A 15,478-nucleotide genomic window follows, 5' to 3' on the forward strand; every position below is an offset into this window, starting at 1 on the left:
AAACAAGAAGCTCACAGTTTTTCTTTGACAGATGAGGAATCTCTTCCTCCAAAGATAGATACTAGGCAACAGCACTTATTAAGTGACAAGAGTCATGCTAAGTGCTAGTTATACAGAAGAAAATATGATAGGTGGAGTGGGGCCACAAAGCAGACAAGTAATGAAGTATGAATTCTGAGAGAGCAGGGGGCCATTAACCCAGATTGGGGTGCAGCTGGTGGATGTGGTAGGTAGTAGGGGAGGACTTCCTGAAAGAGAGGGGACTTTGATCTTACTTTTGAAAGATGGATAGTAATACACCAGGTGAAGAAGGGCAGGGTAAATGTGTAAAAGGAAGAACAGTGTGTACAAAGGCACAGAAAAGAGTACAGTATATTTAGGGAACTGCAAGTACATATTGGTATTGCTTGAGAACAGACCATGGTTAAATGGGAAGTGGCAAGCAAAGATGCTAAATAAGTAATCAGAACTTGAGACCCTGAGAGACCTTATGAGACATACGAAGATGTTGAGACTGTCCTAGAGGCAGTGAGGAGGCCCTGAAGGGTTTTACACAGAAGAGTGATACAGTGAGATTTGGGCTCTAGGATGATTGCATTTAGTGACCTCGTTGAAGATGTATAGCAGGTGGGGAATTCTGTTTTAGAGGCCTTTCAAGTACTCTAGGCCAGACATGATAAGGGCCTAAACCAAAGCAATGGCAAGAGGGGAAGATTTCTGAGAGAGGTTTAGAAGAGGTACTTGGCTGGGCTTGGTAATTGGTAGGTAAGGGAGAAAGAGGAGCAAAGAATGACCCTCAGGTTTTGGCGTGGGAATCTTAGGTGGACAGACTGAGCACCTAAATCCATGGGTATGAGGAGGCTAAATCGTTAATCAGTTCTAAGAATAAAACAAGTAAAACACAAACTATGGCAAAATCAATTTAAACATTAGAAACAGGAAATGTCAGTAGCTGTCATTAATCCCTAAAGCTAGGTCCTGAGAGATTTTCCAATTGCCTTCCTTATACTCTCTTGGAGGTTTCAGGTTTCTCATTTTTCTGGATTGAATTAGAGATAGTGTGACTTAGATGTTGAGGGAAAAACTAGCCTCTTTAAATCATTCATAAAGAGAGGGTAAACTCTAATTTATTTTTCATTATAGGTGATGAAGATGGTAATGACCTTAACAGCTGCAGAGTCTGGCTGTATCCATTATGTCAAACGGCCTGGAACAGCTCTTGACCCTGGCTGTGTGATAGCCAAAATGCAGTTGGACAACCCTAGCAAGGTCCAACAGGTGAGTGGGAAGGTACTTTTAATTTTGCTCTCCAAGGGCTGATTACATGGTAGTGGTAGTTTAGAGGGGCAGATGATTTCAGTGCTTAGTTTTCTTAAGCTTTTCTTTTCTTAAGCTTCTTTCCCTCTGATCTCATGCCTTGTATTTGTGCCTATCGCATTATGGAACTAGACTTTGCAAGAATTACTATGATACTAAGATTCTATGATTTCCTCATGACGCTTCCTCCATTGACTTCTCTCCTTGTAGCTGGGTATGATAAAGGGATGTCTTAATTTTGAATGATGACTCTACGTTGCAGTGGTGTGTGTATAACCTGAACAGAAGGTAGCGGATGACTTGATCTCTCATTGGGGTTGACAGGCTGAGCTTCACACGGGTAGTCTGCCACGGATCCAGAGCACAGCACTCAGAGGCGAGAAGCTCCACCGAGTGTTCCACTATGTTCTGGATAATCTGGTCAACGTAATGAATGGATACTGCCTTCCAGATCCTTTTTTTAGCAGCAGGGTATGAATCACTTCTCTTGGGGAGACGATGTACAAATAGGGTACCTATTCTCCAAGATAGTTTAAAAGTCGCATGAGGATTTCTTTAGAGGGAGGGAAAGAAAGCTGTTTGGCCTGAGACCTTGATTTATGGGATTTGAAGTCTTTAAATCCTTGTTTCGTATCTGTGTTACTGACTTCACATTTAATTGGGATTTAAACCAGAGGACAAGGGCAGTGCTAGATGCCTATATTACAGTTTTACAGTAAATACTGTATGGTACTGAATTCAGATATATCACTTTATTTTGGGGATTGTGTTAATTTTGTCTGGATCTTATTTTATTATTTTCTACTCAGGTGAAAGACTGGGTTGAGCGGTTGATGAAGACCCTCAGAGATCCCTCCTTGCCTCTGCTAGAATTGCAGGATATCATGACCAGTGTCTCTGGCCGTATTCCCCCCAATGTGGAGAAGTCTATCAAGAAGGAAATGGCTCAGTACGCTAGCAACATCACATCAGTCCTCTGTCAGTTTCCCAGCCAGCAGGTATTTATAGAGTGACACTGTCATTTTCTACTAGCTACCAATTCTGGAGTTCATGTTGTAGGATTACTTCCTGGTTGAATCTTCTCTCTGGATGTCGTGCTTTTGCAGTCTTGAGTGTTGTGCCCTTCACAAGAAGTATCTCAAGATATAAGCCCAATAACAAAAGTATTATATGTGAAATGTTATGAGGTTATGAGGGAAACCTATTGGCCATGTACTTCATAGAGGTTTATTCTTGGGCCTGTGCCCTAATTAGAGGAATTTTGTGAATTTAAAGTAGAGGGATATTTGTAGTTTTATTAGCAACGACGTCCTTACTACCCCAGCAGCATGCTTACCCTTTGCCTGCGAAGCTAATTTACATGTAAGGAGTTAAGCTAGGCAAGTATGGCATAAAGTTGGGACCTTGACCGTAAGCGTATCCTGCCTGTCAAGGGCCTCTGGTAAGGTGGTAGCTTTTGTGGTACACATGTTAGTTCATCTGGGAAGGGGTGAAAAGAAATTAAAGTTGCTTATTTATTTATTTAAAAGATTTTATTTATTTTTGACAGAGAGAGACAGCTAGCGAGAGAGGGAACACAAGCAGGGGGAGTGGGAGAGGAAGAAGCAGGCTCCCAGTGGAGGAGCCCGATGTGGGGCTCGATCCCAGGACTCTGGGATCACGCCCTGAGCCAAAGGCAGACACTTAACAACTGAGCCACCCAGGCGCCCCTAAAGTTGCTTATTTAACACAAGCCTCTAAACTATGCCCCGTAACTTCCAGCTGCTCCCAACATGTGAAAGACGGAAATGATCATGGTATAATTGAGATTACCAGTGGTGATGCTACACAGGCTAATACTTTGGGTACCCCTTTGTTGGGTTGGGTTCATTTTTTTCTCTTTCTTTTGCTTTAGATTGCCAACATCCTAGATAGCCATGCAGCTACATTGAACCGGAAATCTGAGCGGGAAGTCTTCTTCATGAACACTCAGAGCATTGTCCAGCTGGTACAGAGGTAGTTACATGTGACTCCAGAAGAAAGATTCCGTTCTTCTAAGTAGTCACCAAGAGATTTACCTCAGGTTTGACTAGAGAAATTAGAAAGCACTCGTATCTTAGAAAATACCTTAGATTTTCTAAATATCTTAGAATTGTGAGCTAAAATATTTCTGATGACTTCTTTCTAGTCTACATCTTTTCTGTCGATTATTAAGGCACAGAAATTTCATAGCTTTTTCCTGTCAATTTTGATGAAACTCCCAATTTTTCTTCTGGCACAGGGCCGAATATGACATTCATTCTTCTTAGCTTATGGAGCCAACTGTTGGACTGAAGGAACATTGACAGAACATTTTCAACTTTGAGATGCTCATAAATTTTTCAGATAGCCCTTACCCATTTCAGGAGTGTAGTGATCATTTCTACTTAGTGGGAACTGAACCAGAGTGCTGTTAGGTAGGGCTATCGAGTGGTTTTGGGGTTTGTTTTGTCCTCATTTTTTCTCTCTCCTTTAATTAAAAAAAAAAAAATCTTGTCTGTAGCCAGATTTCTTAGGTTTAGACTTTAAGTTGATCTGGTTAGTTGATTTTAGGCTAGCCTCTGTCCTGTCCTAGAGTTCAGAGGGAAAGCAGTTCAGTAGAAAATCTAGAAAGTAAACCTAGGCTCCAGGCTTATTATTTAAATAGTCTGTTATTTAACAGTGTTAGCCTGTCAGGTTTTTCAGTGCAGACTTTTTCTGCTCTCCTAGGTACCGAAGTGGCATCCGAGGCCACATGAAGGCTGTGGTGATGGATCTGCTGCGGCAGTACCTGCGAGTAGAGACCCAGTTCCAGAATGGTAAGCCTCTTCCTGAGGACTCTGTTTCTGAGAAAGGTTCCCTGTAGGACTGTGCAGCCGCTGAGCCAGTTCTTCCTGTCACGAACACCTCCCATGAACAAACTTGTCCTCCTGTCACCCCTTCCTTAAAAACTAAACCTCCGTATCCCACTAGTGCCCAAGAAAGGACAACAAAACACAGCTTGATGAAGTTGTGAATCCGGTGTGCTTCTGGGAGAGAGTTGAGATAATTTTTCTGGTAGAGATTAGTATTCCCTGTTGATGTCTTCTTGACCTTGTTTAGTGTGAGTTGGTTGAGTCATGACCAGGCTGAAATTGAAAAACTCTATCTGAAGAGCTTGCCTCTTGGCAGCTAATCCACGGATTGAGCCACAGTCATCTGAAAAAGGCTCAGATTTTCCAGTACTTTTCAGTGTATCATTTCGGTGGAATTTATCCCTGGCTTTCTCTGAAGAGCTTCATTAAATGATGTATGAAGTCTCTAAATGTGAAACAACTCTGCGCGCTGCTGATACTGCTTCATGCCACAAGGTGGCAGTGAAACATCATAGAATTTGAAATACTACATAACATTTTCTTGTATGTTTTGCTTTCTTCTGCATCTTTTAAAGGATGGCTGTGCCACTTATAACCAGCAAAAATACTCAAGTAGAATTAGCAAACTAAATCCAGCAATGTATAAAATAATACATCACAACGAAATTGTCTTTATCCCACTAATGCAAGCTTGATTAATACTGGAAAAACCAGGGGCGCCTGGGTGGCACAGCGGTTAAGCGTCTGCCTTCAGCTCAGGGCATGATCCCAGCGTTATGGGTTCGAGCCCCACATCAGGCTCCTCCACTGTGAGCCTGCTTTTTCCTCTCTCACTCCCCCTGCTTGTGTTCCCTCTCTCGCTGGCTGTCTCTATCTCTGTTGAATAAATAAATAAAATCTTAAAAAAAAAAAAAATACTGGAAAAACCAACTACTGTAATGTATCCTCTAGTAGATTCAAAAAGGAAGAACCATGGTCATCTAAAGATACGGGGGGGGGGAAACATTTGACAAAATTTAATATTCATTCATGATAAATAAACTCTTGGCAAATGATGAATAAAATGGAATGTCTTTAAACATGTAAATTTCCCCCACAGAAAAATCCGTAGGATACTTCATGCATAATGGTAAAACTGAAAGCATTGTTGAGAGCATTCCCTTTAAGATAGGAATAAGACAAGGGCATCTGCTCTCACTGCTTGTATTCAGCCTCATACTGGATGTCCCAGCCAGTGCAGTAAGATAAAAAGAATTAAAAGGTATGAGAACTAGAAAGGAGTAAGGAAATAAATCTGCCGCTATTAGATATGATGTCTACCTGGAAAACCTCAAAATAGCCACGTATTTATTATTAGAATTAAAGTCTAACAAGGTTGTTGAATGCAAAAGTCAATATACAAAATCCAGTAGTTTTATCTTTATAGTATAACAGTTGTTTAGAAAAGTAGTTTAGAAAAATAGGCCATTAAAATAGCAACCCAAAATATGGAATACCAAGGAATAGGTCTAACAAAAAATGTACAAGCCTCTTTTGAAGAAAATTATAATGAGTAAATGATAATAAAGATCTAAATAAATATCACAGTCTTAGATTGGAATATACACTTGCAAAGTATTGATTCTCCCTGAATTCATCTGTAGATTCATTGACGTTCCAGTAAAAATCCTAGTAGGGAATATCCATCAAATTTGTCAAGCTAATTCTAAAATTTACATGAAAGAAAAGTCTGACAATAACCAGGATACTTCTAAAGAAATACAAGGTGGAGGGATTTGTCCAGTCAAATATCAAGATTTAATATAAAGCCGTATTAATGAGGAGATAGTGATATTAGTGTAGGGACAGATTAATAGACCAATAGAACATAATAGCCTAGAAACAAATCCACACATACATGAAAATTTACATTATAACACAACAGGCATTATAGATCATGAGGAAAGGATAGATTTTTCAGTAAATGGTACTACTACAATGGCTTATTTATTTATAAAACCAGAAAAAGAAATTGGATCCCTACCTTAAACCATACACACAGAAATCAATTCCATATGAATTAAAGACTTAAACATGTTCTATAGAGCAAAACTACTAAATTTTTAGGAGAATAGCCTTATGACCTGAAGGTAGGGAAGATTTTGTCATAGAAGACAAAGTGCAAATTATACAGGAAAAGGTTGATTAATTTGACCCCACTTGAGAGCTTCTTTTCATGAAAAGATCCCAAAAAGAGGCTGGAAACATAAGCCACAAAGTGGGAGAATGTATTTATAAAACCTGCACCTAACAAAGGGTGTTAGTAAATAAGTAAAAGACAACCTCATAGAAAAATGGGCAAAAGATAATTCACAAAAGGGAGAATACAGATGATCCACAAATTTATGAAAAGATGTTCAAGCTCATTAGTAATTAGAGAAATGTGAGCATAAATGAGTTTGGCAAACATTAAAAAGTCAGATCATCTTCCACTGCTTCTGTAAATGACAGTGCAAATTTCCAAAGTGCAAACCACTTTGGAAAAGTTTGTCAGAACCTAATAGAGCTGAACTTTTTAAATACTCTTCAACGTAGCAATTTTACTTTTAGATAGTAGAATCTAGAGAAACTCTTACATACAAGGAGACATACACAGGCCCATTCCTGGTAGCATTATTCATAATAGCAAAAAAGACAGGAGACAATGAGAACATACACAAGTAGGATAGATCATTGAATTCTGGTATATTTCTACAATGGATTACTATGCAGCAGTGAAGTAGATGAACCAAGTTACACGTGTGAACAAAAGGATGAATTTCAAAAACATAACATTGAGAGATAAATGGAATAAACATAAGGAAAAGCCAAAGAATGAGTAACATAAAATTCAGCTTAGCAGTCGTTTCTGAGGGAAGCATGTAGGATCCTTCAAAGATAATTAAAAATATTCTAAGATAGATGGTAGCTACCTGGGTGTTTATTCTTCTGTATGTCTGTTTCACACAAAAAAAAAGTTTTTAAAAAGAGAACAGTTGGTATCATTGCTTTCTTTCTACTTCGGGTCTCTGCGATCTTTTCCCTGTGTAAATAGTCTTTATTTCTCCTGGTCCTAGTAATTCCCTTTACCAAGGTAGATTTCTGTTGTCTCTCCAAAGCTGTTTGGTTGGGAAAAGTATGAATTTGTATAGGGCGACCAGTTCTTAAATAGCCTCTATTTTGTTCTTAATGGGTCTTGTATGAAATTGTCAGTTCTTAAGTATTGTAGCCCACCGTTATTCAAATATATTTCATTTTGAAAAAAATCTTATGTCAATCTCTAATATTTAAAACACAGCCGAGTTACCCTGGTTGAATGTACTCAGTATTCTAGGAATTCATGGTAATACAGTCGAACTGTTCTGGTTTGTAACTTAACATGGAATCTGAACTGAGGTGATAATCCTTTAGTATTTTCATGATTTTCATAAAATTCTGACCTTGAGTCTTTTCAAACACTAATTCTCCTTTACTTGGAAATTTAATTCTGAGGTAAGCTGTTTTCTGTGAAGAACTGAACATTATATCCCTCAGTAGATATCACCACAGTAAACCTGAAGCTTATGCTTCTGTTGCAAAGCATAGCTTTCCTTGTCAGAACTAATGTGCCCCTGGTGGCCTTATGAAGGGCCAGTGAAAATATGCATAACTGTACTCTCCTCACAGACCTTTTGACGTAATGCAAGGTTCTCCTTGATCTCTGCCTTAGTATGGTTTTGGAAGCCTAGGCATTGCTTAGCTGTTCCATGGATTTACAGGGCAAAATGTTGATTTCAGAGGTAGCAGCCATCCCTCTTGTAGATATTGACAAGTTTGTGTGGTTTTATTTTTGAGCTAAAACTGTTCCTTACAGTTAGGGTGAAACATTTTCAGTGAGTCAGACATGAAACCAGAATCTCAAGCCAGGGGCAGACTTTAAAGATCATTTCTTTTTAAGCAGCAGAACCCTCTCCGCTAAGAAAACCATTCCAAGGGGGCGCCTGGGTGGCACAGCGGTTAAGCGTCTGCCTTCGGCTCAGGGCGTGATCCCAGCGTTATGGGATCGAGCCCCACATCAGGCTCCTCTGCTATGAGCCTGCTTCTTCCTCTCCTACTCCCCCTGCTTGTGTACCCTCTCTCGCTGGCTGTCTCTATCTCTGTCGAATAAATAAATAAAATCTTTAAAAAAAAAAAAAGAAAGAAAAGAAAACCATTCCAGGAAGCTAAATGAGAGAGTTTAGAGTGAGGGTGGGGGGTTGGAATTATCACCAACCACCCAGTCTCTAAGACATACTTTCCCTCCACCCTTTTTGAGGCGGGGGGGATGAAAATGAGGCTCAGAGAGGTAAAGCGATTTGCCAAGAAGCACAAAGGAAATTGGTAACAGAGCTAGGCTTTGAGCCCAGGTCTTAGACCAGATTGCCTGACTCCTAGTCCAGAGTTCGTTTTACTAAACCTCACTGCCAATTCTGTACAAATTCATCCAGGAAAATTCTTGAGATGTTTCCTCTCACTGCTTATCAGGTGAATCATATAAAAAAACAAATCGCATGTAACTGTGAACATTTATCGATGGATGAGGACCCATTGTTTTTGCTGGTTGCAGGTCACTATGACAAATGTGTGTTCGCCCTTCGAGAAGAGAACAAGAGTGACATGAACACTGTACTGAACTATATCTTCTCTCACGCTCAAGTCACCAAGAAGAATCTTCTGGTCACAATGCTTATTGTGAGTACCACTTTTCAGAACGTATAAGGATGGTTGATGTGAAGAAAGCATTTCTCCTTCCCGAGGTTCTGTGGTCAGAGGAAAAGCTCCTGTCTTTTGTAATTTGGGGATGAGTGGTGCTTGGGTTGTAGGTGAACAGTTTCTCACCTTTCCCTCTGTCCTTGACCTGAAGGAACCTGCTCCAGCCAGGAAAGGATTGTTGGGGGTGTTGTACATGCAGTCATGCACAGGAACTCAGATCTCTTGACTCGGCTAAGAGATGCCTTGTGCTTCCCTATTTCTGCTGTCACTCACGACAGTAGCTTTAAAATGTTATCTAGCTGGTATACTTTGTTGTGATAACTCTTGTTTGTTCCATGAATATCAGCAAGGCCTCTTAGGTCCCAAAACTTAAGCACAAAAAACAGTGTTAGAATTTCAGTACTGGGGCACCTGGGTGGCACAGCGGTTAAGCGTCTGCCTTCAGCTCAGGGCGTGATCCCGGCGTTATGGGATCGAGCCCCACATCAGGCTTCTCCGCTATGAGCCTGCTTCTTCCTCTCCCACTCCCCCTGCTTGTGTTCCCTCTCTCGCTGGCTGTCTCTATCTCTGTCAAATAAATAAAATCTTTAAAAAAAAAAAAAAAAGAATTTCAGTACTGCCTCTCCCACCGAAGAAATTTAAATTTATTCTGCATCTTTTTTGGGTCCCTTTCTCTCTTACTTACATGAAACTCTAAGCTCAGATTCTTGTACTGGTAGTGGATACATGCTTTTGTCCCCATAACCTCGTAATATGAGAATTAGTAGAACGTGGGAAATAGAGGTGAGACTAGTAAATGTGATGTACATTTGACCAGTGGGTAGAAGTTTTGTGGGCTTTGGACTTAAGAATTTTTAAAGATGATCTGTAAGTCCTCACTCCTAGAGTTTTCCAGTTGGGTTAGTTCTAGGAATCAGAACTGTAGCACTATTCTTAGAGTCCCCAGCCCATGAACAGCTGCCCGGCTACTGTCTGTTGGTCTTTTTTGGAGACCAAAGTACCTTTTCACTCCTAGAATTTCCTCTTTTGTCCCTTTGTGGAATTGGCCATCTTGGTACCTTGATTCCATTATTTCTTCTCGGAGGAAAAAAAAACTTTAAATCATCACTGTTGTTTTTTATTTCATAGTTCAGAAAAAAGAGAAACTAGCTCACATTTCTGGTTAACAACAGTGCCACAACTTCCTGTCTGCCTCGCTGGTTAACTCTCAAGGATATAACATTTTTTTAGAATAGCCACTTTTAAAAACATGTAATTACAGGGAGAGTTCATTACCTTTGCTACCCTAGAATGGCTAGATGGTGGGGAAATCAGAAGATGCACCTGAAAGGAAAAAATATATATCAGCACTATGTAATATTTCAACTTCCCCAAGTGACAGGTTTCAGCAAAGAAGTGCTATTATCTATGGCAATTTGTTGATTTTTTTTTTCTTCAATCAAAAGAAGGAAGGAACCTCTGGCCAGTTAGTTGCTTTTTAAAATTTCAATACAAGGATTGCTAATTCTCATTTGGATAAAACAAGACTTTCCGGCAGAAAAGGGGTAATGAGGAAGGACTGGAAGAATCTCTCAGTTTGGACCTAAAATGGGGTGTATTTGCCTTTTTAGGGAGCTAATGATGGTGAGTTTTCATTTTATTATGATTACCTTTTTAAGGACTTAACAGTTTTCTGCACTAAAAATAGACCAAAGCCCAGAATCCTTGGAGCAGCAGAAGAGTAATGATCGTCCAAGACTGTCGCTGGGTTTCTTAAATTCTAATTTGTAAGATATAGGGGCTCGGCTCGCTCCTTTTGCGGAGTGATTGTAAGTAACGCTTGCCTTAAGAATCTCATTATTGGAACACGGAGCCATATTTCCTCTGAGAATTCTGGAGTAGCTTTGAGCCGGGGCTGTTCATTTCTCAAGTAATCACGCTGGTGTGATGGAGAGAGAAAATGGCAGCTGTTCGGAGCTCAGGCCTTCAATTTTCTTCAGAGTCCAGTCACTCAAGTGTGTAATTACACGGGGGGTGCTGCAGAGGCGTTGGGCCCTGTCAGAGAACTGGTTTGAGGCTTTGCTTTCTGCTTTTGCCAGTCAGGACAGGCAGAAGCCAATGGGACTCGGACTTGCTGCTGTTCTTTTTTTCCCCACCTTGTCATCCTGATTACTTCTTACCTGCATGGATAGTGCCCAAACTTTCTTTCCAACAGGCTGAGCTCTTTGGAGAAAAGAGCTGTTGTTAGTGTTTGGGTTTGGATGAATAGGGTGGATGGGGAGGAGAGGGCGGGGGAGGAGGAAGAGGAGGAGGAAAAGGTTGAAGATGTAAACCAGAAAGATGGATTTGTCCTTTTCTTTATTTTGGCATTTCACATTTTTCTTAAAAAAAAAAAAACAAAGCAAAACTCAGTAAACAAAGCCTAGGATCTGTAGGCTTTCATATCATTGAATTTCTCTTGAAACATCAGCTGCTTTCACTTTGTCTTAGAGATTTGTAAATCAAGAAGTTAATTGATATGCTTGAGCTGAGGGCCAGCTAGCCCTGTCCTATTAGGCAGCAGGAATGAGAGCTCAAGAGGTGTTCCTTTCTGATCTGATCTTACGGAATACCAGATGTGGGTTTCCTCATTCCTTCTTTGGTAATGGTCAGGTCTCACTGCCATCACCCCGCCCCACATCTGCATTAATATTGGTGTCTGGTAAAAGCTATTTTACTTGTTTGGCTACTCTTTCTATAGGTCTCACTGCCTTTTACAGATATCACCTGGACATGGTAGCATCTGAATTCCCCAGGTTATGTTCTCTGCCACTTCCCCTTTCTCTGCTTACGTTGGCTTCCTGATTGATGGTTATGTGCCCGGCATTTCTATCTTTGCTTTCTAGAAGTAGGATTGTTGATGGTGTGCTTTGCTGAGCTAGATGATGATTTCTGGGGCTTTTGAACCTAGAGGGAGGGATCAAGACAATCAGGCTTCTGTGAATCAGTGCTACAAAACGTGGGCTGCTCCAAGGAAGCTCTCATCCCCTCCAGGCATTAGCAGAGCGCCCAGTAGTAACTTGCCTCCAGGACTTTTGAGCAAATTTGTTCTAATCTTTCACCCTGTCTGGAAAGCAGAATACCAAGTAAAATGCTAAAGTCCTATCATTTTTCCTCTATTTGGAGGAACATGGTGCCTTGATTAAAACCAAAGTCTGGTTTTTTATTTTTTTGAAAGCTCTATTTCTTAAATTTGATTTCATAGGAAGAAGCTTAGAACATTGTTTATGTTTACTTAGAGATACTTAAGAGATTTTTTTTTTCTTTTTAAGAGAGAGCTCGAGTGGGGAGGGACAGAGGGAGGAGAGAGAGAATCTTAATAAGACACAGGGCTTGATCTCACAACCCTGAGATCGAGATCTGAGCTGAAATCGAGTTGGATGCGTAACCAACTGAGCTACCCAGATACCCTTATTTAAGAGATTGTTTAGCCAAATTAAGCAGTTTGGCACCAATAAAAAGTATCAACATCCTTGTAGCTGTCTAAATAGCAAAGTACGTATCCAGTAGCTGCCTTGATGCTAAGTAGTCCTCCCCTCACTACTTCTGATATGGTCCACGTGACCATGATAAACAACCATGCTCCTTATGAGTAATGCTGTGCCTGTGAGCCTCTGATTTGGTTTAGATGGGGAGCTTTTCCTTCTTCCTCTTAACATGACTACAAATAATTTTGTCCAATGTGTAAATAAAGAAGTTGTCTTTCTCAGTGAACCCAAGTTTACTGAAAAAGGGTGACATTAAGAATGTCTTGTTAAACCTGTCCCATGACATCCTTGGAATGTCAAAAAGTCCAGCTGTGACTAGAAGAAGCTACCAGTCCATTGATGATTTTGGGATTAGTGCCTCACTCAGCTGAGCAGTAGTTAATGTCTCAAGAGCATTACACATAAGTCACATTCTGTTTTGAATTGCCTTCAGATCCTAGGATGCTAAGATCAGGTTGGATTATATTGGGCTCTTCTGACAGCTGCATAACTTTGACTATGGTTTTGACACTTAAGCATGTTTTATTTCTGCAAATCTGAAATATTCCCTGTTGTTAGCCACCATCCAGTTTAAGAATATAAGAAATAAGTGATACCAGCCTTAGCCATTACTGAATAATTATGTTCACTTTAGCCTACAGATTTTTGCAATCTGTAATCCCAGAATCAGCAGTTAGGCTCATTAAAAGAACTTCTTTATATTGAGGAAACACATCTGCTGACATAGTTGCCATTTAATGTCATTGTTACAAAGTGTTCACCAGAATTAGATGGCGTTGTTGGGCTTCCCATAGGAAGCCTGTCTCTAGGCTAGAGGGCCATAAACTTCCTTCTGGATGTTTATATCTTCAGATGGTTGGTTCTGATGAATAGAATGGTCTTTAGTGCCTGGTGGTTTCTTTTAGGACCTGAACATTGTCCAGGTCAGGGACAAGAGAAGGTTGAGAAGGTTACTTTATATGTGATTTCCTATTGCCAGTCTTTTTCTTAGTCGTGATGACCATGGAGAAATAATATTTGAATGGAAAATCCAAGTCAGGATAAACTAATGGAGGTAGTGGTTTCTTGATACTGTATTTGATACTTCATGTCCCAGAAAGGTCTTTTTTCTGTACTTTATCACAGGGGGCCCGGGAAGACTGTCATTTGGTGATTGTGAATGAATAATTATGTCTCGATTATTTTTTTTTAATCTCCATAGTTCACTTTTCTTTCAGATTCTATTTCTTTTTCCCTACCCCACTTCCCTTCCTTTTCTCTCAAAGTGGAAAGATGAATCAAAAAAAAAAAAAGTGGCTTTTTAAAAAAGTGGTTTTGTGTGTTAAGTTAGAAGATGATCTATAGTTAGGCAAGAGGATAGCTCCATTTTTATGTATGTATTTTAGTTTAATCTCAAAAGGTAAACCTGGATTTCCTTTCAAGGGAAAACATTCCACATCAGAGCTCTTGATACAAGTAGGTAGCTAATGTTCTTATTTTGTCATGTTGGCTTTTCTTGTTAGATGTTGAGACTTGAGTCTGGCTGTTTGCAGAGTAACTGAGTTTTATTATTTAGGACACCTGTTAGGTTTTTAGATCTTTCAGTGGGTCTTTCTGATGAGTGAAGTAAGAACCTCAGAAAGGAATATTTTTCTCTGTTAGGAACATTGGGAAAAGAGGGATTTGGTAGGAAAAACTTGTCTTGATTTCCCTATCCACTGTTACCTGTCTGTTCTGTCTTCCTGTGGTCTTGTCTCTGGTGATTTTATATATTCCTTTGAAATTGTCTTTTTGCTCTTTAGTTTTCAACAAAAGATGCAACTTCGTTGCATTGTCTCCCTCCTTTTTTCTTTTATGCCCTAGAGTACGTGGAGAAGCCCTGTGGTCCACGACTCCACCCTCAATCGAACCCTGGATTTACAGTCACCTATTAGCCGCTTCTCTCCTCCCCTCTCAGATCAGTGAATTCCTTGCACTAAACAGGTGAATCTTCTCACTCAGATCAGTGAATTCCCTGTTTTCAACAGGTGAAAACAATACTTGCACTTTCTTAACTATAAATCCCATCATCTGTTTTATGTCTTGACATTTGGAGCCAACTTCTGGTTGGTGGATTGGAGAACCAGAAACTATTTCCTGTTTCATAATGTTTGAAAAGGGGCATCTGGGTGGCCTGGGCGGTTGAGTGTTCGACTCTTGGTTTTGGCTCAGGTCATGATCTCAGGACTATGAAATCGAGCCCCGTGTTGGGCTCACAGTCAGCATGGAGTCTGCTTGAGATTCTCTGCTTGCTCGCTCTCGAATAAATAAATAATAAAAATCTTTAAAAAAGGAAAAAAAATGTTTGAGAAACGTTCTTCTCCGCATGGTGGTGCTGAGTACTCCAAAGCTGTTTACCCGGTGATGTGGAAGGTAGTAGGGGTTGTAGAAAAGGTGTTTTGGGAAATGCATATCTGCCCCAAAAGCCGAAAGCCTCAAACTTTTGTTTATACTGTTGTGATAAAAGGATGATAAAGAGTATGCCTGAGATGAGGAAGGTAAGTATGACCTGGAGATTCTTCAGGAAAAAGGCTGATAATCAAGGTAGGAAGAAAATCAGAAGGCAGCAACAGCAAGCCTTTGGGAATCTGGTCATCTTTCATGTCCTGTTGGTAGTGCAGGGAGAATAAAAATTCACTGCAATATAAAGGAAGTTATTTCAAACTCCAAGTAGAGGAACTGTGCCTAAACGTGTATATTTTATGTGGTATGGTGTTAGGAACTTCTATAAATAGCTCTGTAAATTTCAGAAAAGGACAGACATTTCAGAAAACTGAGGATATTTTCAGCTAAGATGAAAATTACATGGATAATGGATGAATTTTGGGAATGAACTAATATTCCACTGGAGAAGAAACATTTTTCTCAAAATATGATAGACAATTTTTTTCTTAAGTTTTAACTTTAGGAGAGGAAGGACCCAATTGAATAAACCCATGGACTGTATAGTAGGAGTGTGGTCTTTCCCTCTAATCCAGCTAAGGATTCACCATGTTCAGTTATCCTGGAATGATTCCTGGTACAGCAAGAGGATAA

The 15,478-nt window shown here is 40.0% G+C and overlaps 1 protein-coding gene across 7 annotated transcripts in view; it reads left to right on the forward strand.

The window, feature by feature from the left end:
• ACACA (acetyl-CoA carboxylase alpha) overlaps positions 1-15,478 on the forward strand; it is a 277,490-nt gene that overhangs the window by 126,896 nt on the left and 135,116 nt on the right. For all 7 annotated transcript variants that reach the window (XM_019805579.2, XM_019805581.2, XM_019805580.2 and 4 more), the window contains 6 exons: positions 1,144-1,278; positions 1,642-1,788; positions 2,127-2,315; positions 3,212-3,312; positions 4,045-4,133; positions 8,773-8,897. In XM_019805579.2, the coding sequence (XP_019661138.1) occupies positions 1,144-1,278; positions 1,642-1,788; positions 2,127-2,315; positions 3,212-3,312; positions 4,045-4,133; positions 8,773-8,897 (786 nt within the window). The remainder of the gene's footprint in view (positions 1-1,143; positions 1,279-1,641; positions 1,789-2,126; positions 2,316-3,211; positions 3,313-4,044; positions 4,134-8,772; positions 8,898-15,478) is intronic.

Source organism: Ailuropoda melanoleuca, chromosome 13 (assembly GCF_002007445.2).
Source record: "Ailuropoda melanoleuca isolate Jingjing chromosome 13, ASM200744v2, whole genome shotgun sequence".
Taxonomy (NCBI): Eukaryota; Metazoa; Chordata; class Mammalia; order Carnivora; family Ursidae; genus Ailuropoda; species Ailuropoda melanoleuca.